Here is a 26,149-nt window from a genome sequence, read left to right on the forward strand (position 1 = left end):
GTCCTTCGACACATGAATGAATAAAAAAGTGCCGCATGTGCACACAAGGGCATGTCACTCAGCCCTGAAAAGGAAGGAGGTCCTGACACCCGCTACCATGTGGACGGACCCTGAGGACACTGTGCTCAGTGAAACGAGCCCGTCCCAGAAGGACAAACCCTGCAGGACCCCCTCACAGGAGGTCCCCAGAGGAGTCAGATTCAGAGGCAGGAAGTAGATGGGGGGCCGGGGCTGGGGAGGGGAGGGGTGTGAGTGTTCAATGGGGACAGAGTGTCAGTTCTGGAAGATGGAAAAGTCCTGGAGATGATGTGGTGGTGGCCGCACAACATGTGACTACGCCTAATGCCACTGAGCTGTGCACTGAAATGTGGTTAGAATGATAAATGTTATATGGTATGCATATCTAACACAAATAAAAAATTTATAACTTTGGCATAGAATTGGAAACTATAAAGCAGAACAGAATGGAAACTTTAGAAGTAAAAAATGAAGAACTTAATAAATGGGTTTAATAGCAGATTAGACACAGCTGAAGAGAGAAACAGTGAAATAAAGATAGTTTAGAAGAAAATGTGTATTGACTCAAAGCATCAACAGGATGGAATATGTAAATATTCTTTTTAAAACATGAAAAATAGCTTAGACTACATGGTGGTGCAGAGATCTGAGTGACGTGTCGCGAGCCACAGAGAGCCGGTAAAGAAGCAGTATCTGAAGAGAGAATGGTTTGGAATTTTTCAGAACTGATGATCAACATCAAGAATCAAATTCAAGGGCTGGCCGAGTGGCTCAGCTGGTTAGAGCACGAGCTCTGGGCAGCAGGGCTGCCGGTTCGATTCCCACATAGGCCAGTGAGCCGCGCCCTCCACAACTAGATTGAAGGACAACGAGCTGCCGCTGAGCTTCTGGAGGGGTGGCCGGATGGCTCAGATAGTTAGAGCGCGAGCTCTTAACAACAAGGTTGTGGGTTCAATTCCCACATGGGGTGGTGGGCTGTGCCCCCTGCAACTGGATTGAAAATGGCAACTGGACTTGGAGCTGAGCTGCGCCCTCCACAACTAGATTGAAGGATGACGACTTGGAGCTGATGGGTCCTGGAAAAACACACTGTTCCCCAATATTCCCCAATAAAATAAAATAAAAAAGAATCAGATTCACGTAGCATTATACATTCTAAGCGTTCCTACAATGTTGAAAACCCAAAACAGAAAAAAACCTCAAACCAGCCTGAAAACAAAAAAGATGTATTTCCTTAACACAGACACAGCGCCTGCTCCATCCTCAGTGGTCATGACAGAGACCACGATGTCAGTACTTGGTCCGTTCCACACAATGTCTGCTGGAGCATAAGTTGGGGGAAAGGACAATTTATATAAGACTAAAATTAAGGAAACAACAAGGGTAAGAGCAAAAGTTAATGAACCAGAAAACAGACATACCACAGAGAAGATCAACAAAGCTAAAAGTCGGTGCTTTCAAAGGACTAATTCAACGGATACCTCCTGATAAGATGAAACGGGGGAGAGAGCGAGAGTATCTATAACTATTATCAGGAAGGAGAAAGGAAACATCCGTACGATGCCCCAGACAAAAGGTAAGAAGGCAGTGTGAACTTCATGCCATAAGTAGGAAAATTCAGGTAAAAGGGACACATCCCTTTGGCAACATAACTTGCCAAACCTGACACAAGAAATAGAAAATGTGAACAGAACTATAGCTATCAAAATGATTGAGTCTTTAATTTTTAAGTCCTCACAAAGAAAATTTCATATCCAGATGGTTTTACCAATGTATTCTACTAAACCTATAAGGAATAACACAAATTTTACAGAAAACCTTCCAGAGAATAGCAAAAAAGGCAGCACTTCCCAACTCCGTCTTGAAGCCAGCAAAGGAACCTGTGTGCATTTCAAGACATGATAGGTGGACCCCAGTCGGGTTCACGGGACCAGCAGCACCAGCCCCAGGGATGCAACCTGAGCTTTGATCTCAAAGGCAACCAATGTAATTCAACACATTAACAGAATAAAGGAGAACATTACACAACCACCTCAACAGATCCACAGAAACAACATCCGTGATAAAAACTAAGCAAACCACAATAGGAGACTTCCTCGGAAAACCTGCAGCCAGGATCACACTGAACAAGGAAACTGAGTGCTTTCCTGACACTGGGAACGGCGATGCGTCCACACTCACCACTGCTGCTCAGAGCTGTACTGAAATGCTAACCGGTGCAATAAGGCAAGAAAAAGAAACAAAAGGCATTTGCATATTTTAGAAAGAAAGAGAAAATACCGTCTTTATTCTCAGAAGACATAAGTATATGTACATAAAGTGCAAAAAAAAAATCTACAAAAAGAAGTGAATATAGTAAGGTTGTAAGATACAACATCAATTTACAAATATCAATTGTGGGGCCGGCCCGGTGTCTCAGGCGGTTAGAGCTCCGTGCTCCTAGCTCTGAAGGCTGCCAGTTCAATTTCCACATGGGCCAGTGGGCTCTCAACCACAAGGTTGCAGGTTCGACTCCTCGACCCCTGCAAGGGATGGTGGGCAGCGCCCCCTGCAGCTAAGATTGAACACCGCACCTTGAGCTGAGCTGCCTCCCGGATGGCTCCGTTGGTTGGAGCGCATCCTCTCAACCACAAGGTTGCCGGTTCGACTCCCACAAGGGATGGTGGGCTGCGCCCCCTGCAACTAGCAATGGCAACTGGACCTGGAGCTGAGCTGCGCCCTCCACAACTAAGACTGAAAGGACAACAACTTGACTTGGAAAAAGTACTGGAAGCACACACTGTTCCCCAATAAAGTCTTGTTCCCCTTCCCCAATAAAATATTTAAAACAAAACAAAACAAAAAACAAATATCAATTGTGTTTCTATAGACTGGCAATAATCAATTTGAAAATGAAATTTAAAAGATACTATTTACAATAGCAAAAATAGCCCATGAAATACTTAGTGATTCTAAAATTTACATGGAAATGCAAAGGACCTAGAACAGCCAAAACAACTTTGAGGAAAAAAAAAAAGTCACACTGCCTGGTGTTGAGATTTACCACAAAACCACAGGGATTGAGACGGGCAGGGTGTACTAAGGGCAGAGGACACTTCAGTGGGCACAGCAGAGCCAGCTGCAGGTGCGCCTGCTGAATGATGGGGATGGGACAGTCTTCAGCAAACGCTGTCCCGGCAACTAGACAACCCCGTGGGGAAACCGAGCCGCACACTCACCTCCCACCGTTCGCAAAGCACAGCCTTAGTGAGTTGCAAGCCTCAGTGTACCAGGTAGAGTCACAAAGCTTCTCGAAGAAAATACAGAATAACTTGGTGACCTGGGGGTAGGCAAGAGCTCTCAGAACAGCAGAATAACCATAAAAAATTGGAAAATCACACTTGATCAAAAAATGCCATTACGAAAATGAAGTCAAAGACTGAGATGATATCCGTAGTAAATAGATCTGGCAAAAGGCTGTATTCAGACTCAATAATAAAAGCCCGACTGACTGTTAAACACGACTAAAGACCATAAGCGACATTCTACAAAGAAGACACACAAATGGCCAACACAAGCACGCACCATCACTGGGTGAGACGCTGCTGAACATCCCAGGGCTGACAACCATGCGGGTGGCCTGAGCTCTGAGCATACAGCCGCCCCACGCCCAGGTTATGCCACACCCAAGCATTTGCCCAGAAGGAAAGAGCACGCCCAAAAACAGATCTGCGTGAGAACAGTCACAGCAGTTGTGTTCCTGATAAGCCACTGCCTGTTGCCTGAAACACAGCAAAGCGTGGCAGATAGTGGACCAGCGCTCGGCAGTGCACTGATGAGGTCAGGGCAGAGACACGAGCCCGCAGAGCAGAAAACCTGCATGAATGTTCCAGAGAAAGTCAACATTGCACTAGAGGAACAAAGAGAGAAAACCAGAAAAAGCACTCAGGCCTTAGAAATGTTTTAGCACAAAAGATTAATTAGAAGATGCATTTCAGATAAACCACCAGAAAGCACAACAAAAATATGGGAGATGTGTTGGAGGGCAGACGGCTCCAGCTGTGAGCCTTGTCTCGGACCATGGGAAGCTCCAGAAGAGAGAACAGGGCACAGAGAGGTAAGGGTCACGGAACGGTCCCCAGAGCTGAAGGGCACCCAGTACAAGGGATGAAGAGAGCAGCACCTGGGCAACCCCTCGAGTCCTTTCTGAGGAAGGCGACTGCAGACCAACCCACCAGCTTCCAGAGGGAAACAGGCCTCAAAAGCATTGGCACTGAGCTTGTCAGCCGCAGCACTACAGAGACAGGCCCCAGGCCTTAAATTTGTCAGAGAAAACTATTTCCATCTTCAGTTCCACACCAAAACTGTCAGGAGAATGAGGACATTTTCTGCTACTCATCATCTGAAACTTTTACATCCCGTGCATCTTCTCTTAAGGAAATTTCCAGAGTATGAACTCTACCAAAACAAGAATATGTCGAGAAAGAGGAAGACATGGACCCCAGGCAATGGAGCTGCCCAGGATGATGGGGAAGGGGACCCCCAAGGCAACCCCCAGCGGCTTGGCTGGAAGCAGCCAGCAGAGCAGAGGGGTCAGACAAGGCCAGCAGAGGTGGCCCAGTAGTCGGAGCATGCTGAGGGCACTGGTGCTTCTAGCAGTGTCAGGATAAACAATTAATGCCCAGAAAACTGAGCAGATGGCAACTGCAGCAGTGAGTAACTCCAAGGGAGGAAATAGAGTCATACTGTACAATACAACAGGACAGCTCTGTCACAGTGACGTAAGCAGTGAGGACTGGCTTCACGAGGGAAGAGCCGTATGGGGACTGTGAGTGGTAAGGAGGGGGACAGACAGAAGACAAATGGACAGACGGATGATAGACACAAAGATAGGTGACAGATGACAGATGGGGGAGGGTGGATGAATGACAGACAACTGTTAGAAATGGATGACAGACGGATTATGGACGATAGACAGATGACAGATACATAGATAGATGACAGCTGCACTGGGTGAGTGCAGATGGGTAGATGGATGATGGATGGGTGATTTACAGACCGATGATGGATGAGAGACGATAGAGATGGACAGACTGATTCTGTGTGAGGGAGGGGGTCAGGAACTCAATAAGGTAAAAGTAAGACACGAGAACACAGACTAGGAATGGTCTTTAGAAATGTAGATGAGCAGGCAGCCGGGAGAAGGCAGTGATCACGTCTGGCTGTCTCTGGTTTGGACAGGATGGCAGGGGACTGCTGTTCTGTGTTCTACAAGCACTGAATGGCCTACAGAACCAAACACTACTTTCACTACAACTAAATTTTCATTAAAAATACTGCTGATCAGCCGTCCTGACCTGCAAACCAGGTCCAAGTCTGGGCCACCTGCTCTGGGTCACATCAACCCTGCAGCGGGCAGCCTGCGACCTTGGGCCACTCACTTGGTTGTGTAGGCCCACTGGCCCAGCTTTCGAGTACAAGTGAGGCACAAGACAGTGCTGGGGGCGTCAGAGACAAATGAGCAGTGCTCTGCCCCTGCTCCCCAGGCCAGGCTGGACTTGGATACAGGACCAGCACGTGCTGGGCCACCCCAGGCTCTGGCCCGCAGCTAGCAGCAGAGCGAGGCCCTGCCCCCGTGCTGCTTCTACAGGTCACGTGTGGTGTGAAGGAGCAAGGGGCCCGCGTCCACCCCACTCTCTTGTTGGTGGCCTCAGACCAGGACTTGAAGCCTTGGGTCTCCAACTTGGGGAAGCGAGGAGAGGAAGTTCAGTGGACGAGCAGTTATGGGATTCACTGCATTATTTTTCTAGTCCTTTCTAAAGAAGAGGGCTTGAGTCCTCCCTGACCTGGCAGCTGGACTGCACCTCTCACTCTAATTGGCCTCCTCCTGCAATGGGCCAGGCGTGACCAGAGGCCTGACCCGGACGCAGGAGACGTCCTGGCAGAGTGTCTCCCTCGCCAGTGACAGCTCTGGGCATCTGTCCTTCCGCCTCCTCCCTTCTCCAGCTCACTTTGAAAGTGATGTCCTTGGGGCACCTTCTCTGGGTCACTGGGGAGAGGCGCCCGTCACCGTCAGAGGGCCAGGACTCAGGGCACAGAGTGCCCAGGAGGCCCTGCAACAGTGCTGGAGAAGCAGCACACGCCAGCTGGCCCAGGGCACCTCACCCGGCCAGCAGTGCAGACGGCCACCTCGGAGCGTGAGCCGCTTCACCCACAGGGCGTCCCCAGCCCTGGCCGCAGCCCAGTGAGTGGCACAGATGTTGCGGGAGGTACCAATGTGCCCTCTGGTTCACCAGAAGACAGCCCTGGCCTCGTCACTCCCTCCTCACCATGCCACTGGGCTCAGTTCTGTTCCAAGTATATTTCTCTTTAAGTTCGGGGGAAGGGTGACAAGTGTCAGAATGACACTTGGGTAGAAGTTTTTGGGTTGAAAGTCCAGTATGGAACTCAGCAGCCCCAAAACACTAAAGCAGGCTTCAGTAGGTGCGTGAGCAGATCAGATCGTTACTCTACAAAGTGTGGATTAAAATGGCTTCACCAGAGCCCAGTGGAAAGGTGGGCAAAGGACAGAACAGTTTTCGGAAGGAGACACGAATGGCTACAGAGCCAGGACAACAGGTGAGAGTTCCACCGCACTGGCAACAATGAAAACCCCGGCAGTTCCGGGAGTGCAAACTGGGACAGACCGCCCGTGGGGAGCAGCGCGCGCTCGGGCCACGCGCTCTGGGACCGTCCACCTGCAAGGGTCGGAGTCCATCCCCTGCGCTGCAGACAGAAGGGGGCAGGGACTCACCTCGCTCCTCCTCCCCCAAGCACCAGGGCAACCGCATTGCCCGTCAGCACCCGCGCCAGGCGGGAGAAGTCCGAGTGCCGGTCTGGAGGCCTCTGGAAGACACGCTCGTACATCTCCACCTGAGAGTGGGGCCAGACGTGGGGAGGGCCAGGCTGAGTTCCCAGGCGGGTTTCCTCCACTCCTGACCCCAAGCTCTCTCCACGATACTGGCGGGCTCGGTCAGATACCCACTCTGTCAGCACTCTGGAGCCCAGGCTCTCCTGGGAGGGAGGAGGCCCTCGAAGGGCCACTAGGCAAGTGCAGGGCAAGCAGCTGGGCCACAGCCTTCCAGGCCCAGCAGGAGACCGCAGCGTCCCACAGAGCCGTCCGTCCGCAAAGGGACACCAAGCCCAAAGCCCAGCTGAAAGCCCGCCAGTCCCGAAGGTGGAGGGTGCTCTGGGCAGAACAGCCCCATGGACGGAGCTGTCAGGACGCTGCCCTCAGAGCCCTGGGCCAGGCAGGCAGTGGCATGTGGGCAGCCTCTGCGCCACCCCCCCAGCCCCGAGGGCTGAGGACACACTAAGAAGAGCTGCCCGAAGGAGGGGCAACGCTGACCTGAGGCCCCTAGGGCCCGCTGGTGTGGCCGGCTCATCCCCCACCTCTGGCCCCACCTGCCTGGGGAGCGCAGCGCCACCCTGTGGCCAAACGCAAGTGAGAGCTCACAGTCAGCTCAGCGCACGGAGGGGGAAACCAGCCCAGCAGCCCCGACACCGACAGCCCGCAGACCACCGAGACTCAGAGCGGAAGGGTCGGGTCAGGATAGGGCTGTGCGCTGGAGGTAGGTGCCCCCGCCTCACCAGTTTGGGCAGGCTCCTTCTGGAGAAGACGCGGCGTGGGCAGCAGAGGTGCAGGTGGCCGGAGCACCAGCTGCGCATGTTGAGCCACTCGACCGTGCGGGCCGGAGCCGGGCCCTCCTCCCGGTGCAGCAGGATCAGCTGCTTCTGGGCGCGCACCGCAGTGCTCTCCAGCATCCGCTCCAGCTGAGGGACAGCAGAACCCACGGTCAGGCGGCCTGGAGCCTGACGCGGGCAGGATGGAGCTGAAGGCCAGGTGGGGCTGCATGCAGAGGCCCCACACTGGACGCCGCCTTGCAGAGCAGCGGAGGGCAGGGCCTTGGCCCCATTCTGTCAGGCAGCCCGGCTGTGCAGCACTCTGCTCCCCCCACCCCCAGCTGTGCGCTGGGGGAGGGGAGTGTAACCAGAAGGCAGGGGCCCTTTCTCTAACACTGCCTCTCGAACACACATCCAGACCTCCTCAAATAATGAATTTTGCAAACACTCTTCCAGGCCACCCCCGTGAAAACCGAGCGAACACGGCACCTAACGCGGGAGGCACCCTGAGCCCCTATGCTCTGTGATGCAGGGACCCTTCCAGGTGGGCGCCCTGAAAACACCCCACCGGCAGCCTGCTAAGTCCAGGCCCTGAGAGCAGCTAGCGGGTGGGGTACTCACAGACAGGAAACTAACAGCCACAAAAACGAGTGACGTGTTGAGGAAAAAAGGAAATTTCATAACGGTAAAAAATAGGGCACTTTTTATATAAAATCCAGACCTGTAAAACAGTGCTGTATACACACATACTAAAAGTGTGAAACAGCCAGAGGCTCCAACTTCACAAGCGGCCATGGGGGGAGGGCATCCCGCTTTGTGCTAAAACCACCAACAAACCGCAAAATGTTTTTGAAACGTGGACAGCAGGTATCTGAGCGGGTGTTAGCACTAATGATCCGTTCTTTCCTGAGTTCGTGAGATATTGCTTTCAAAGGAAAAGAGAAAACCGGGATCTGAAGACAGCCTGGACCTGCCCACCTGTAGCCCTGCAACCTTGTCTCACCCCGCAGCCCCCACCACCGCATGGCCCCACTTGTTGAAGCCCCGCTCCCAGCCTGGCTCCCTCCCACTGCCCGCCCATCCACTGAAGCCCCACCTACTGCTCCCCCCCCCCACCCCCCGCAGCTCTGTTGGCCAGCCCACCTCGCCCACTGTGGGCTCCTGCTCGCCCAGACCCACGATGAGGATGCAGTCGGCCTGCCGGATGCAGCGCTGGGTCCACGGCGTGAGCGTGCTGTCCGCCTGGTAGAGCACAATCCGGTGGATGTCCTCCTGTTGCCCCAACCAGCTGCACAGCCGGTACTCGTGGATACTGGAAGGCACGGACAGGAGCGTGCAGACGGGGGTGTGCAGACGGGGGGGTACAGACGGGGGTGCAGATGGGGGTGCAGACGTGGGGTGCAGATGGCAGGGTGCAGACGGGGGTGCAGACGTGGGGGTGCAGACGGGGTGTGCAGACGGGGTGTGTAGACGGGGGGGTACAGATGGGGGTGCAGATGGGTGGTGCAGACAGGGGTGCAGACGGGGGTGCAAACGAGGGGGTGCAGATGGGTGGTGCAGACAGGGGTGCAAACGGGGGTGGTGCAGACGGGGGTGGTGCAGACGCGGGGGTGCAGACGCGGGGGTTGCAGACGGGGGTGCAGACGGGGGTGGTGCAGACAGGGGTGGTGCAGACGCGGGGGTGCAGACGGGGGGAGTGCAGACGCGGGGGTGCAGATGGGGGGGGGTGCAGATGGGGGGGTGCAGATGGGTGCAAACATGGGGTAAGCAGGTGGGTGTGCAGAGATGGGGTGCCAACGGTGGTAGAGACGGGGGTGCAGACATGAAGGCACATACAAGAAGTGGGTGTGGGCTCCAGGGCACATTTCAGGCTGTGTTTGGATCCGCTGGGAGCAGGAAACCAGGCTGTTTCCTACGCAGAGGCCAGCATACCTGTCCAGAGCAGCAGAGCCAAGGCGCTGTTTTATGTTGTCACTGGTCAACAGCAGGATGGGGCCTGAAAACAGAACCACCAGTTACGAAAAACTGTCCTGGCAGGCCACCTGCAAGGACAGCGAGGCCTGGCCACAGAAGCAGCCACGGGGCAGCAGGCAGGAGTGCCCACTCCCTGTCCCAGAAGCCTGCTCTCCCGGAAAGCCATGAGAAGCCTTGCACCTTTGAATAAGGAAGTGCCGGTGGCCTGAAGGGGGTACCTCTGGGCTGGTGAGTCCACATGGTGCAGGGTGGGTGCTGAGGCCCCCTGAGCTGGGAGGAATGCACGAGCTCAGTAGCTCCCTACATAGGTACAGGGATGGGGGCCTCTCTGAACCTCAGTCTCCTCATCTACACACAAAGGAGCTGAATCTCTGCCGCACTGAGACTGTGTGTGTTGGAGACAGGGGAATCACAGCATGTAAAATGCCGAATACTGTAAATGCCCAAATCGAGATTAGCAAGGCTGCTGGATTCCAGTGTCATGTCTTTCACCAGGCTTGAGATGCAGCACTTGGCACACGTGTATCTCTGAAATCAGCTTCTTCTATATACAGTGTTTTACAGCCACTGTACACACAGAGGCGTCATGGCCTGCTCCACCAGGAGGGCCAGCGTCAGAACCCGTGGAAAGGCCATGGGGCACTCGAGACAGAAGCACGCAGTCTGAGAAGGGCCTCCAGCTGAGGACCGGCCCCAGGACCCAGGCTGAAGCAGGAGCATGGGGGTGCTGAGGGCTTCCTTCTCACACCCGCACTTTACCTGACTTTCCCCCAAGGGCGTCTAATTAAAAGGTGAGAGGTACAAAACCAGGATCTTATCACACTGTGTTTTACCTGGGAGCATCTGCTTTCGTAGAGGTACCCATACAAAGGAGCGCTTACTGCGGTGGTGCCCCCTGAGGTATGGCTCTCTGGCCAGACCTGTATGCACACATAGCTCTGATTTACATGGCAGTGGGGGTTGGGGTGAAGGGTGCCAGTCCGGTCAGGGGGTTGCAGTCCTACTCTGGGGGTCAGGCTGTGCTGGGAGGAGACTACAAGCTCTAGTCGGTCACCCGCACAGGTCTGGACCTCTCAGGGCTGGACTGCCTCACGCGCCTGTGAGGGATGTGCAGTGACACGTCTTGTCCACCTTTTGAACATTCAGGATGTGACGGGATAGGCAGACCATGTCTGGCTGCAGGAGCACTGAGGAGCCTAGCCTTGAGGCCCTTAGGGGACACCTGCTGGGCTCTACTGCTCCTCGGTACCTGTCTTCTGCTCTAGGCCTCCTTGGGGGGGGGCTCTGATGGGGCCCTCAGGGAAGTGTGAGCTCCCCAAAGGTAGTGCTCTGGTCCCCATGGCATGGGCTACAGCTCCTGCCAATCAGGAACGTGGTAAACAACCCCATCATGGTGGGCGGGCCCAGGGCAGGGAGGAGACACAGGATAACTCATGGATTCTGTGGGGTGCAGCTGAAGCAGACAGCCACTTCCAGCCTGGCTGCCAAACAGCTTCTTTCCCACCCCCTGGAAGCTGGAAGAAACGGAACGACACCTTCAAAGTGCTAGAAGAAAATGAATATCAGCCTAAAATCTTCACTCAGCAGAAACACCCTTCAGAAGTGAAGGCAACCTACACAAATACGGTCACCTCACTTTCGGCAAAGGTGTCCCAGCAATGTGGAGGGCAGAGTTGGTTATTTCTAACTGAGGGTCTTGGTCCCTGAAGATCCCAGTAGACAAAATGAATCTTGATTCTACCTCATGTCATAACCAAAATCAATGCCAGATGAACTGTGAACTTGAAAGGTGAAACCATGAAGTTTTTAGAAGAACACCTTCATAATTTGGGGGCGGGATGCTTCAATAAAATGCAAAAATCAGTAACAATATAGGAAAAAATTGATAGACTGGTCTACATTAGAATTCAGAACTCCTGTTTGTCAAAAGATATCATGAAAAGGACAAAAAAGCAAGTCACAGAGAGGGAAAGGTACCTGCAATATTTGCATCCAAAACAGGAACTGTATCCAGATTACAGAGAGAACTCTGCACATCGACAAGGAAAAGAAGGCAACCCAATGAAAGGGGTGGGTAACTTGACAGGAACTTACAGAAGAGGGCATCCTAATGGTCAATAAACAAATGAATTTCTTACTCCCTGGGAAATGCAAATTAAAGCCATAGTGAGATACCATCGCAGTCACCAAAACGCTTCAGAGGAAAGACCAACCACGTGACAGAAACAGAACACACATCCTCCTCAAGTGCACACAGGACACTCTCCAGGACAGACTACATGGAGGGCTACAAAACAAGCCTTAATGAACTTCAAAAGCCTCAAATCATACCCGGTATCTTTCCAGAACACAATGGTGTGAAACTAGAAATCAACAACAGTGGGAAAATTGGAAAATTCACAAACATGTGGTAATTAAACAACACATGCTTAAACAACCAGTGGGTCAAAGAAGTCACAGGGAAATTAGCAAATACCTTGAGACAAATGAAAATAAAGACACAACATTCCAAAACTTAGGGGAGGCAGCAAAAGGACTGTTGAAAGGAAACTTTACAGCTATAAATGTATACATTAAAAAAAAGATCTCAAATCAACAACCTCACTTTATACCTTCAGTAACTAGAAAAAGAATATCAAACTAAACCCAGAGCTAACAGAAGGAAGGAAAAAATAGAGTTTAGAACAGAGATAAATAAAATAGAGGGGAAAAAAACCAGTAAATAAAATAAAGGAAACCAAAGTTGGTTCTTTGAAAGAATGAACAAAATTGACAAACCTTCAGCTAGACGAATAAAGGAAAAAGAAATTAAAATCACTAAAATCAGAAACGATGGAACATTATCGATTTTACAGAAATAAAAAGGAGTATGAACAACTGTACATAAACAAACTGGAAAATCTAGATTAAATGGGTGAATTCCTAGAAACACAAGACATACCAACACTGAATCATGAACAGAAAATCTGCATAGACCTATAACTAGTAGTGATTGAATCAGTAACAATAACAGCAACAACAATAATACCAACAAAGAAAAGCCCTGCATGAGACAGCTTCACTGCTGAATTCTATCAACTACTTAAAGAAAAATTAACACCAGTCCTCCTCAAACTCTTCCAAAATATTGACGTGAGGGAACACTTTCTAAGTCATTCCATGGGGCCACCATTACCCTGGTACCAATACTATAAGATAAAGGCACCATGAAAAAATTGCAGACGTATAACCTTTATCAGTATTGATGCAAAAATCCCCAACAAAATAGCAGTTAACCAAATTCAGCAGTATATTAAAAGGATTATATAGTATGACAAAGTGGGATTTGTTCCTGGAATGCAAGGATGGTTCAACACAGGACTATCAACCAGTGTAATAAACCACATTCACAGAATGAATGGAAAAAAACCCCACGTGATCATCTCAACTGATGCAGAAAAAGCATTTGACAAAATTCAAAATCTTTTTATAATAAAACACTCAACAAAACTACTTATAGAAAGAAACTTCCTCACTACATTAAAGGCCGTACATAAACAACTGAAAGCTAACATCACGCTCAATGGTGACAGCCTGAAAGCTTTTCCCTAAGATCAGGAACAAGGCCGGATGCCTGCTCTCTCCACTGCTATTCAACACGGTGCTGGATGTCCTAACCAGAGCAATTTGGCAAGAAAAAGAACTAAAAGGCATCAAAATTGGAAAAGAAAAAGTAAAATTTTCTTGATTTGTAGACATGACCTTATATTTAGAAAACCCTAAAGAAGTCCACCAAAAAAAACTGTTACAACTAATAAATGAAGTTACAGGATACAAAACCAACATACAAAAGTCAGTTGTGTTTCTATATAGTATCAATAAACATGCCAAAAAAGATATTAATAATTCTACTTATAACACATCAAAGTCAGTAAAATACTTAGGGATAAACTTTACCAAGGAAGTGAAAGACTCATCCTGAAAACTGTAAACACTGCTGACGGAAACCAAAGCCACAAATAAGTGGAAACACACCCCATGTTCACAGATTGGAAGACAGTGTTGTTAAGATGTCAGTACCACCCAGAGCGACCTATACATTCAGTGTGATCCCTCTCGGAATGCCAGAGGCAGTTCCTGTTGCAGAAATAGGAAAGCACATCCCAAAATCCATGTGGGTCTCGAGGGACCCACAAACAATCTTGGCAAGAGAAGGTCACAGCTGGAGGACTTCCTGGGCGCTGGCACGGGACAGACACGCAGACCACGGACTAGAACTGAGCCCAGGATGAACCCTCAGTGTATGACACGAGCTTCAGCAAGAGCACCAGGACCACCCCGTGGGGGAAGTGGGCAACTGGACATCCAACCTCTAACTAAATGTCACCCTTTATACAAAATTAGCCCCCAAACATCATAGATTTAAATGACAACTACAAGCCTTTAGGAAAAACAACAGGAGAAAATCTAGGCCCTGGGGAGAAGGGAAGAGCTCTTAGAAAGGGCATTGAAAGCATGACTGGGCTGGCCCGGTGGCTCAGATGGTTGGAGTGCCGTGCTCCTAACGCCGAGGTCACAGGTTCTATTCCCACATGGGCCAGTGAGCTGCGCCCTCTACAGCTAAGATTGTGAACAACAGCTCTCCCTGGAGCTGGGCTGCTGTGAGCAGTCAGAGGTTGGCGTGGACTGCAGCAGGCTGCTGTGTGCTGCCGTGGGCTACTATGGGCTGCCGTGTGCTGCCGTGGGCTACCATGGGCTGCCGTGGGCTGCTGTGTGGTGCCGTGGGCTACCGTGAGCTGCTGTGTGGTGCCGTGGGCTACCATGGGCTGCCATGGGCTACCATGGGCTGCTGTGGGCTGCTGTGTGGTGCCGTGGGCTACTGTGTGCTTCCAGGAGCAGCCGTTGGCCAGCATGAGTGGCCAGCATCCAGCGTGGGCAGCCGGCAGCCGGCGAGAGCTGCCGTAAGCTTCTGTGAGAAGCCGACCGACGACTGGCAACCGACTGCCAGAGCTGGAAGAGGGGCACAAGGCTCATAATACCAGCATGGGCCAGGGAGCTGTGTCCTACACAGTTAGACTGAGAAAACAGCTTGAACTGGAGTGCGGGGGGAGGGGTGGCGGAAGAAGGGGGAAGAAAAGAAAGCATGACCAATACAAGAAAAAATAATCAATAAGCTGGACTTCATCAAAATTTAAAATTTTTGCCTGTGAAAGACTATTACGAGTATGACAAGAAAAACTGGGCACTGGGACAAAACGTTTGCAAACCACACACCCAATGAGCACTAGTGTCCAGACTATATAAAGAATTCTCACAACTCAACAGTGAGAAGGCAAACACAAGACGTGAACAGACATTTCACCAGAGCGGAGACTGGTGGCACGAGCAGGAATGGCTCTGAGCAGCACCAGCCTGAGACATGCACGTGGGAGCCACGATGTGCCCAGCACCTGAGCAGCTGGGAGGAACATCAGTGACAAGACGAGGACGTGGAGGAGCGGCACCACGGCCGCTCACTGCTGGGCACGGGACCTGGTGCGGCCACTCTGGACACGGGATCTCATAAGGCTGAGTGTGCACTCCTGGACATTTCTGCCAGAGGAATGGTAACGCAGGTGTACACAACACCCTTACCGCACGCTCGCAGAGCTCTGTAAGCCCAACCTGCAAACAAGCAAATGACTTTGGGCAGGCGGATGGGTGAAGAAGCGGGAACGCCGACAGTGGGTGTCCCTCAGCAGGACACACTGCTACCACACGGTGTCACCCAGGAAAGGCAGCCTCAAAAGGACACATACTGTTGGTTCTACTTTTATGATGCTCTTGGAATGACAAGAGTGGAGAACAGCTTCCTGTCGCCAGAGTACAGGTACTGGGGGGCTGCTCTGCCAGGCGGCAGGTCCGGCCTGATGGGCAGTTTCAGCCTGGTGGGCTGGCAGCTGCAGGAACCTACACCGGAGTCACAACAGCACACAGCACACACATGTGCACACACACGCACACACACATAGGTACACATGCACATAGGTACATGTGCACACACATACACAAGTACACAATACATGTGCACACATATGCATGCACACACACACATGAACACATGGACACATACACGTACACATGAAAACCAGTGACGCCTGCAGAAGGCATATGGACTGTGTAAGTATCAGCTTCCTGTCTGGATGCTACAGTCACAACCAGGGCAGAGGTACATGAATCTACTATTTTTGCAATTTCCTCTGAATCTATAATTTCAAAATAAAATACTTTTTAAAAAGGGAATACGCACAATTGTCACCCCAGTTTAATTACAAAAAAAAAAAAGGGACTGAACTTTCATGAAGCCACGTATCTCCACTGCGCCTGAATTTGCTCTGGACGCACGCAGGGCAGTGTGGCCAGGACGATGGAGAAGGAATGGAATTCTCCACATCTGAAATATTTGTTACAAAGCAAAGATCAAGGCTAAGGACAATTCGTGCTTTCTGCGTTTTAAAACTTCATTTTGAGAATAACTTCAAATACTAAATATTTACGGTATTATCTTTCAATCTTATGACTCGTTTTTATTGTGCATTTATTTAATGCTTTCTGTTATCAAATGTCTGTATCAGGTAGAGAGCATTTTCACAGGTATTAAAACATATGCTCTGAAGGCTAGATGGCTCAGTTGGTTAGAGCGTGAGCTCTGAACAACAGGGTTGCCGGTTTGATTCCCACATGGGCCAGTGAGCTGCGCCCTCCACAACTAGATTGAAGACAACAAGCTGCATCTGAGCTGCCGGAGGGGTGGCCGGATGGCTCAGTTGGTTAGAGTGCGAGCTCTCAACAACAAGGTTGACGGTTCAATTCCCGCACGGGATGGTGGGCTGCACCCTCTGCAAATAAAGATTGAAAACAGTAAATGGACTTGGAGCTGAGCTGCGCCCTCCACAACTAGATTGAAGGATGACTTGGAGCTGATGGGCCCTGGAGAAACACACTGTTCCCCAATTAAAACAACAACAAAAAAATTAAAACAAAAAAGTGAAGTCGCCTGTTTTTTGTTTTGTGTTTTTTTTCCCTTTCTTCCGCCTCCCCCCCACTACAGTTCAAGCCCTTGTTTCTCAGTCTAGTTGTGTAGGACACAGCTCCCTGGCCCACACTGGTGTTATGAGCCTTGCGACCCCCCTCCCCCGCTGAGGCAGTTGGTCGCTTGTCGGCTATTCATGCTGGCCACTGGCCGCTCATGGCAGCACATGGCAGCCCACGCTGGCTGCCGGCCACTCACGCTGTCCACCGGCTGCTCATGGCGGCACATAGCAGCTCACAGCAGCTCACCGCAGCTCACAGCAGCACAGCTCCAGGGAGAGCTTTTGTTCACAAGCTTAGCTGTAGAGGGCGCAGCTCACTGGGCCATGTGGGAATAGAACCAGCGACCTCAGGCATTAGGAGCAGGGCACTAGGACCACCTGAGCCACCAGGCCGGCCCAAAACTCACCTGTTTTAAAACAGATGAACACACATATGCTTTTATCACAGACACGTTTTCATAACAGTAATGTCATATTCATTGAGTTCACTATTACATCATTTTTATGTGACATGGATTTTTTTTTTTAGATAGTTTATTAGTGGAAGCTCCCAAGCGGGAGGGGGTCCCTAATGGGGGTGCTTTTTTTTTTTCCTTTGTTTTAAATTTCAGGAGGGCACAGCTCACAGTGGCCCATGCAGGGGGATCGAACTGGCAACCTTGGTGTTATCAGCACCACATTCTAACCAACTGAGCTAAACAGCTGCCCCCATTATCACATCATTTTTAAAGATAACCTGAAACTCAGTACAACCCTACCACAGAAAACTATCATTGTGGTCGTTCACAGTTGTATACAAATGTATAGTGTTAAAAATAGTGAATACTTTATGATTGAGGGAACCCCTATGAGTTCTCAGGAATTTTAGTTTCTTACTTCTGAATCCCAAAGTTTCACAGCTTTCAGGAGTTTGGATGCTACCCGACACCAGCTGAGGGCGCTTCCCGCGCAGCCCGTGTCAAGTGCTGCAGCAGCGGGCATGTGCCCCCCACAGGCCAGAACCCACACTGGGCTCCAGGGGGGTCAGGTCTCTGCCCCCCCGGGCCCCTGCACTCAGGGAGGCACTAACCATCTTGGAGGAGCTGCCTGCGATGTGACTTACACAGGCCCATGGAGACGCCTAATGGACAGTCCCTGCTCCAGGAGCCCCCAGGGCTTAGCTGAGAGTGTGGCACAGGAACCCAGAGGGACCCAGAGGCTGGGCTCACCGATAGCGCTGAGGGCATGCTTGAGCTCCAGGGCAAAGGCGGTGAGGGGCACGTCCTCCGACACAGGCATGACGGCCACCGTGGACAGGTTGCTGGCAGGGTTTCCCGAGTCCCACTTGCTGCCGGCAGAGTGTAGTCCAAACTGGTGACCTGAGAAGCACAGGGTCATGTGTTGGCCTGTGGGGTCGGGCTGCCACTATGACAATCTCTGGGTGTCTCTGGATGACACCACGGCACAAGCAGCTCGGGGACGAGAGCAGCGGGCCCAGGTCTCCATATTCAGCGCTCCTCCCAGAACCCACTGCCACCACCCTGCCTGTCCTGCCGACCACACTGCGGCACCATGCAGTTCGCCGCCCAGGACTGACAGGCTTGGCACAGGGAAAGGAGCGAAACGCAGGGAAATTCAACTCCTAAGAAGGTCTTGCCCAGTGAGAAACTGCCCTCCTAGATGTTTTCACCCTCGCTCTACAAACAGTAAACAATGCGGGTGTTCGGAAGATGCACACACAGCTACTGTCCCGGACCCCGGAGGGAGCACAGAGTGACCCCCAGGAGTTCAGGGCTGGATCCGGGGACAGCGGCCCGAGCCTGAGGGGTAGTCCGTGCAGGCAGAGCCTCCATCCCTGAGACATGGGCTGCCCAGGGAGCCTTGGGAGGTCGGGACGGAGGCCGCAGACATGACACCCACTGGTCCCTTAGCCTCCGTCAGAGGGTGGCTGGCACATTATTTCCAACAACCAAGTCACTTCTCGGGGGGTGGCATCTCCTGTTCTCACCCCTCCTGCTGGCTACACCCCAGCCAGTCCCCAGTCTCCTGCACCAGACCCTCCCGACCCGAGGGCACATCCGTCCACTCTTGCCACCTCGCCCCTGGAGGAGCGGCACTTCCTGAGTACATGGCCTGACCCGGGAGCCAGAGTGGGCAGCCCTGAGCAGCAGAGAGAGGAGGCTGATGAGAGCTAAGCTTGGGGCTGGCAAAGCCAGGTGGGCGCCGTGCACTGGCTGCCGGCCGCACACAGGGCAGCACTCTTCTCTGCTTTCCTACGGCTCCTCCTTGGGGATCCCCTTGCTCACTATCTTTCCCAGTGACCTCCAACGTCAGAACCCTCCATGTGAGGAAGAACCCGGGTTCTTAGCCTTCAGGACATGCACGTGAGAGGCTCTGGTTCTGGCCCAGGGGCAGGCACATCCCACCGCTGCCACCACTCACAAGGACGCAGCTCCCAGGAGATGCAGAGGGACACAGAAAGAAGGGCGAACTGCCAGGGACCTCGACTCTGGGAAGACCAGCTGTCTAATGCCACAGAAGCAGCAGTGGCCCATCTCTCGCCCCACTGGGTGCCGCCTCTGGGGAGGCTTGCCAGGGACCCTAAGCACTAAGCAAACACCAGCTCCCCGCCTGCCTGGGATTGCAGACATGGGGTGGAGGCCCCAACTCTCCATGCCCTGCACTAACAAGCAGAGGTGGCACCCCCAACTAGAGGGGAGACATCACAGAGAAAGGGGAGGTGGAGGACGGAATCCTCTAAACCTAGTATGACGTCCTGGGCTCACCCCCAAGCAGCCCATGCATGAAACCGGCCAGAATCGCACATGGAGGCTCTGGGAACAAACGGCAGGCTGCCCTCTCACTGGCTCTGGGTGCACAAGTGGGCAGACCAGGGTAATACTGCAAAGGCCTTGAGAATTTGAATGTGAATTCAAACACAGCCCAGGAAAGAGTGCCAGGAAATGCCTGTGTATGTAAGCGCACTGAGCATCTACTCACACAGAAGACTGAGTTGGCTAGTGTGGTCTCAGAACACTCAAAATACAGGACACAATCTGAAATTACCAGGCTTACCAAGAGCCAGGAGAATCCCACCTAGAATGAGGAAAGCCATCAGCAGACAAAAAAGATGTGTCACAGAATTTGGGATTACTTGACAAGGACAATAAAGCTCTGACCATAACCAGATAGAAACACTGATCAGGAACAGTCTTGAAACAGGTGCAGAAATAGAATAACTTAAATTTTAAAACTCGATGGGCTGAAGAGATAAAGAAAAAGCCAATGACCTTGAAGACAGAGCGAGAGAAACTATTCGACCTGAACACGAGAGGGAGGAAAAAAGGTTAAAAACTGTCCAGTGCCCCAGAACCCTTTAGGAAAACAGCAAACGGTCTGACATTTACATCACTGGAATCCCAGGAGAGCACGAAAAAGACAGGGCTGAAGAATATTTGAAGAAAAAAAGGCTGAAAACTTCCCTAGACTCACAAAGATGAGTAAAACCCAAACAGGATAAACCCCAAAAAATTCAGGCCCAGACTCCAAGTCAGACTTCCTCTACAAACTGAAGACAAAGCCAAATCTTGACTCCAGCCAGAAACGCTGCTCCCCCTGCTGGGACAGTCAGGAGTCTGCTCCCTGGCCAGCAGCACAGGGGCCAGAGCAGGGGCACAGTTTGCTAAAGTGTTGACATGAAAGGACTATCCACCCAGGCCTGCAGAAAATACCCGTGGGGATGTGGGCTGCAGGGGAGGCAAAGACAGGCTCAGATGAAGGGAACTTAAGACCTGCTCTTAGAGAACTATCATTAAAGGAGCTTCTTCAGAGAAGGGAAGTGATACCAGCAGGAGGCCTGGGACACCACCGGTGACAGAGGAGTGACAGAGACGGAAATGTCACAGACAATCTCCCTGAGCTTTGCAAAAGTCCTAACACTGCATGGGGGCTTTTCAATGTAGGCAGAGGTAACATTTACCAGCTACAGCATAAGGGGGAAGAGTGAAGTGACTGAACAGTGACAAGGTGTCCACACTGTGCTGGCGTGAGAAGACCGGGACAGGTGAGGCACAGGTACTGCAGTCCCTGGAATCACTACTAAAAGTACTGTACAAAGAGGTGCATGTGAAAGGACCCACAGTTGATTAGTGAAGACGGAACACTCAGAACAACTCCAGTGACTCAGAAGAAGATAGGAAACAGTAATCAGAGTAATGTACGAAAGGGGGAGAATAGAAAACACATAGTAGAATGGGACATAAATCCTAACATATGAAAAATTACGTTAAATGTAAATAGTCTAAACACAAATAAAAAGACACAGATTGTCAGAAGGGTGACAAAAACATGAACCAACTTTATGCTTTCTACAGGAAACTCACTTCAAACAGAACCATATAGGTTGGTTAAAAGCAAAAGGAGAAAACGTGTACCACGTGTTGAACAGTGTCTCCCGAAATTCACATCCCCCCAGAACCTCAGAGTGTGTGGCCTCATTTGGAAACGGTCCCTGCAGACATAATTAGCTGAGTCGCACTAGAGCAGGGCTGGCACCCGCCACACTCTGCTGCCTCCACAGGGCACGTTGGTGCACCTGTCCTTTCCTTCCACATTCAGTACTGTCCCCAGGTCCCACTGTGACAAAACAGAGATCCCTTCCCTCTGGTAGCTGACATGTGGGTGCAGGAGACAGACAACAGGTGGCTAGCTAGGGAGACATGCGATGAGTCAGGTGGCTGCCCAGGTGTGGACAAATGAAGCGCAGGAGGGGAACTGAGAGCACGGGGGTGCACCGGGCTCGGGAGGTGCTGACGAGGTGGCTTGGGGGAGAGGGGTATCAGCCTCTGCAGAGAGGGCAGCAGCTCTAAGCAGGAGCAGGTGGTCACTGAACAGCAAGGAGGCTGGAGTCAATGCTGTTGACCAGGAGAAATGCAGAAGGTGGGACTCCAGGTTTGGTGGGCGGGGCTCTGGGGCTGTGAATGAGGCTCCCAGTGGGGTGGGCGGGACTCCAGGTTTGGTGGGCGGAGCTCCCAGGGGCCAGGCCAGGGGACACACCTGTAGCAGTTCCCTGCTGGAGGCTGCCCAGGATCTTCTCACCCAAGAGATGAATCAGCCGAGTCACAACCTGGGGGCAGAGAAAGAAGAGACCCCAAATCACATATTTTAAACTAAGAAGCAAAGTATGTTGGATCCACGGTTTCAAAAATGCCATGGCTGTAAAATGCTCCGGGCTTGTGGTCTGGTCACCACAAGGGGGACCTGGCTTCATGGGAAGAAGGGTCATCTGAATGGGGTGGGTGGGCAGCGGGAAGGTTTGAGGGACACGAGCCCTGAGACTTTGGCTGACCAGCCTGTCCTCTGACTTCCAGGGCAGGAAACACGCAGACGAACCTGGGGAAGCCAGACGCTGGTTGCAGACAGGTGCCGGGCAGGCCAGAACCCTGCACTTGCTGCAAGCCCCTGAGCACATGTGACTGGGCAGACACGGGCTGGTACTACCTGACATCCGGGAAGCCTGACATTTTCAATGAAACCCAAGTGAAACCCAAGTCATCTAGGAAAGCAAGCTGAACGCCCTGAGGACATCTCGATACTGCTTCCTGAGGCTAACGTGGCTTCCCTCCCTGCCGCCTGCCTCCCCAGGCCCAGTCTCCAGTTTGTGTGCTGCCAGTCTACAGTGGGAGCCCGGGGCCAACTCTGGAAGGAGCTGGCTGAGACCTTATGCTCCGGTAGGTGGCGTCCGCCCAGCCCACCGGCCAGACCTCCACCTGCAAGTAAGTCTGAGATCCTCTCTTACCCCCAAGGTGCTGGAGTCGGAGACCCATGGGAGATACAAGTGAAACTGTCCAAATTTTAGGATGTGAGACAAAAAATAGTTTGAGCAGAGTGGTCCAAAACAGAAACTAAAAAGGAGCCTGCTTCATATACAACTAAGCTAGCATCAAACTGTTGATTGGAACTAAATTAAAAAAACACATTTAATTATGGGAAATGTCGCACATCCACAAGGGCAGAGAGAACGCAGTGAGCCGCCCCTGCCATCACCCAGCTCCGGTCGTCTTATTTCACACATGCCCACAAAAGTTTCGAGGCCAACCCCAGACACAGCACTCTAGGCACTAACATTTGAACTCGTCCCTATAAGAGAGAAAAACGTTAAACCTAATTTAAAAAGTGGTCAATTCTACTTTGAAAACGGTTCAAAATAGGCCAATAAACATATAAAAAGTGCACATCTCTACTCATCAGGGAAACACAAATTCAAACCACGATGGGACCCGTTTCCTACCAGCATGGCATCTAACATCCGCCCACGGGGCTGACCACCTGAGCGTCAGCAAGGGTACAGACTAGGGCTGTGCTGGTACAGGGCAATGGTACAGACTGAGGACCTCGGCACAGCCAGGTGGGGCAGCTGGTGGGCAGGTGCTTAAAAAGTTAAACACAGTCTCCCCCACGGCCCAGCAGTGCCCTTCCCAGGTTACTAACAAGAACCATAAGAACACTGGCAGGAAAGAACCCTCCGGGCAGCCTCGGACTGAAACACCCACTCGGGGGACTGGACGACCAAAGGCTCTGTGCAGCACAGCCCAGCACCAGGCACAGCAACGGGGCCCTCAGGCCATCCGCCGGAGCAGGAGCCCTGCTCCCACCCACGGCAAAGTCCTCTGTGTCTGGTGTGGGTGCAGCCTCCGGAAATGCGGTGCCAGGCGGGCTTCACTGTCTGGGTCCCTGTGCCCGGCACGGCTTCTGCTGGCACCCGGCCCACCTGCCCAAGGCCTTTGTCCTCCTCTGAAACCAGGAGACCTGCCTTCACGGGTTTCAGCCTGGGCCTCACTCCAGCCCTGGGACAGGACACAGCCCACTGCCTGGTAACGGCGGAGTCCCAGGGTGGCTGCCCAGCTTCCGGACGCAGCTTGGATCAGGAGGCCTCACCTGCGGGTACCGGCGCTTGATGGACGTCAGGGCCCCCGTGGGAAGCTTGGCCAGCTCCGAGTCCCGAACGGCGTGCACTGTGGTTGCCCGGGGCTGCTGAGTGAGTGTCTCCACCTGACGAGGAGTGTGGGGTGCTGGGACCACACTGCTCACACCTGCCACCCCTGCACCCCAACTGGCAGGCAGAGAGCATGGCCGTGCTTCCCAAAAGTGGGGTGCAAGCAAAAAGTGGGAGAAGGCGCTCGCCCAGCACCCTGAGCCAGGGTGGGCAAAGGGCAGGTGGTCCGCAGTACCCGACCTGCCAGAGGCCCAGGGGGCCCTAGCACCCCCAGTAGGCCACCCCGTGAAGCAGCGGGAAGAGGCCAGCTGTCCCCCAAGCAGGGCCTCATCCCACACAAGGTCTCAGAGGAAACACCTGGTCGCAGTTGCTGGCCTTGGGCGCTCTTGGGCCTGCACACCCCCCACCCCTGCTCCCTGGGGACCTCTGACCCCTGAGGCTAGTCCATGCCTAGTGCTGCAGCCCAGGCCTGGGGCTGAGGGCAGCCCTACCACACCGATGAGGTCTCCGCGGCCGTACTCCCCGGCCAGGTGCTTTTTGAGGTCATCCTTCCGGATCACAGAGCGCAGCCGGCCACTGAGGACGATGTAGGTGCAGTCCGACTTGTCCCCCTGCCTGTGGGGACAGGGGCGCTGGGAGTGGGCAGGGCACCAGCCAGGAGCCTCAGCCACCCAGCACAGCAAAACAACGGAAAATAGTCTTCTCACTACATTTCTTTGTTTTGGAAAATATAGTCACTTTCCATTAAAAAATATGGGTGCTAACATGTAAAGGGCTTATGGTGATTTTAAGATAAATACTTGACATGTTCTTGTTTGAGCGCCAGTGAAAACTGGCAGCTGTAAAGCAGTCCTGAGGCAGCCGCCGTCCTGACACGCAGCAAGTAGCCACAGGGAGCACGTGGCACTGTGGCACCTTCACAAACGCTGCTGGGACGTTGGCGGCGGGGCCATTAAAGGACGGTGTGGATGTGCGTGGACTGGCGTGTAAAGACGCCTTTGAAACGGTGTGTCTGAGTGTGTCACATGAGCACAGAACCCTGGATCCCAGGAGCGCTTTCGAGGGAAGCTCGGTGCCGCCCCCCCACGGCCCGCGCCGGCGCCCCACCTGTACACCGCGCGCCCAGGCACCCCACCTGTACACTGCGCGCCCCGCCTCCACCTCCATCCAGTCCAGGGCAAAATCCATCTGCCGCACGAAGGGCGACATCCGTGTTACCACCGTGTGTGCGACGCCCAGGACGACGGTCGGCTGCTTCCGCATGATCCTGCCGAGCCAGACCAGAGCCATTCCAGCCTGTGAGCTCGGCCTCTTCTCCCCAGGCTGCAGAACCTGCACCCGGCTTATCAAACCACAATGCCCACTTAGCAGGCGACGTGGAGCCCAGGCAGGGGCTGGGACGGCACGCACTCCGTCAGCCCGGGCGCCTGCAGCCTGTGCATCCCAGCGGCCCTGGGAGCCCGTGGAACCCCCTCCTGGCTGCCGCCCACCCAGTGATGTCCCCAGAGCACAGGCCACACGAGGCCCGTCCAGTGTGAGTGTCAGAATCCCTGCCCCATGATGAGCCATGAAGACAAGGTGTGGGGGGGCCGGCTGGCCTGTGGGCAGAGACCACAGGCACGCCTGCACTCTCTCGGGCCTGGACCCCGGCCCCCTACCCGTACCACAGGAGGCCCGGCAGTGGTAGGGACGGACTCACTCGTAGAAGTGCGCCTTGGAGATGGACAGGAAGCAGCAGTCCCTGTTGGCCTTGATAGTGAAGATGAGGGGTTCTCCGGTGAGCACGGCCAGCTGGCCCACCATCTCCCCAGGGCGCGTGACAAACAGGCAGCTGTCTTCGTGGCTGTCGACCTTCCGCTGGTACACGTGCAGCAGCCCGGACACCACAAACAGGATGTTCACGTCCTGGCAGAAGGGGCGTGGCCTCGGTCAGGCCTGTTTGCGCTCACAGCTGGGAACACTCAGCACTGTTCCTCCCGCTTTTGTCATTTCATCCACCGTCACAGGAGATTAACTTCAGGAGGCCCCAGGCAGGGAGCCCCACCTGAACGCACACTGCCCATCCTGCCTCCTTAACAAATATGTGACGTGACCACTCTCCCTCCAAAGGGGCCACAGGCCCGAGTCCCTGAGACTCTCCCCCCCCCAACATCACACGTGTCTCAGGTCCAATCTCAGCACATACGCCCGCCCAGGAAGGCGCTTTGGTGCCAGCCCCGACTTCTCTGTCCATTGAAGGACCTCGCTCCCATTGGAGCAGCTCTGTGGTCTGAGCAGGAAAGGGCCGGGTGATGAACTACAAAGGGCAGAGGTCTGGGGTCAGGGGCAGGCAGAGGCCAGCTCCTGCTCTAGCCGCAGCCTCTGAGGGCAGCTGGGGGCTCAGCGTGGGGCACAGGGCTTTCCCGAGCACAGACCAGGCTGCCGGGAGCAGGAAGGCTGCTGGCAGTCTGCGTCCTCTGAGGAAAAGAAAAAGCCTTCCCTTCCTCTGAGG

The 26,149-nt window shown here is 53.0% G+C and overlaps 1 protein-coding gene across 4 annotated transcripts in view; it reads right to left on the reverse strand.

Annotated features, from left to right (window-relative positions):
• PNPLA7 (patatin like phospholipase domain containing 7) overlaps nt 1–26,149 on the reverse strand; it is a 67,028-nt gene that overhangs the window by 6,194 nt on the left and 34,685 nt on the right. For 2 of the 4 annotated variants that reach the window (XM_033123150.1, XM_033123147.1), the window contains exons 17-26: nt 25,358–25,563; nt 24,794–25,000; nt 24,150–24,273; nt 23,601–23,714; nt 21,720–21,789; nt 17,894–18,043; nt 9,592–9,655; nt 8,803–8,971; nt 7,627–7,809; nt 6,791–6,909 (exon numbers count right to left, since the gene is read on the reverse strand). In XM_033123150.1, coding sequence (XP_032979041.1) covers nt 6,791–6,909; nt 7,627–7,809; nt 8,803–8,971; nt 9,592–9,655; nt 17,894–18,043; nt 21,720–21,789; nt 23,601–23,714; nt 24,150–24,273; nt 24,794–25,000; nt 25,358–25,563 — 1,406 coding nt within the window. The remainder of the gene's footprint in view (nt 1–6,790; nt 6,910–7,626; nt 7,810–8,802; nt 8,972–9,591; nt 9,656–17,893; nt 18,044–21,719; nt 21,790–23,600; nt 23,715–24,149; nt 24,274–24,793; nt 25,001–25,357; nt 25,564–26,149) is intronic. The other 2 variants (XM_033123149.1, XM_033123148.1) reach the window with 1 other exon arrangement.

This window comes from Rhinolophus ferrumequinum, chromosome 12 (assembly GCF_004115265.2).
Source record: "Rhinolophus ferrumequinum isolate MPI-CBG mRhiFer1 chromosome 12, mRhiFer1_v1.p, whole genome shotgun sequence".
NCBI classification, from domain to species: domain Eukaryota; kingdom Metazoa; phylum Chordata; class Mammalia; order Chiroptera; family Rhinolophidae; genus Rhinolophus; species Rhinolophus ferrumequinum.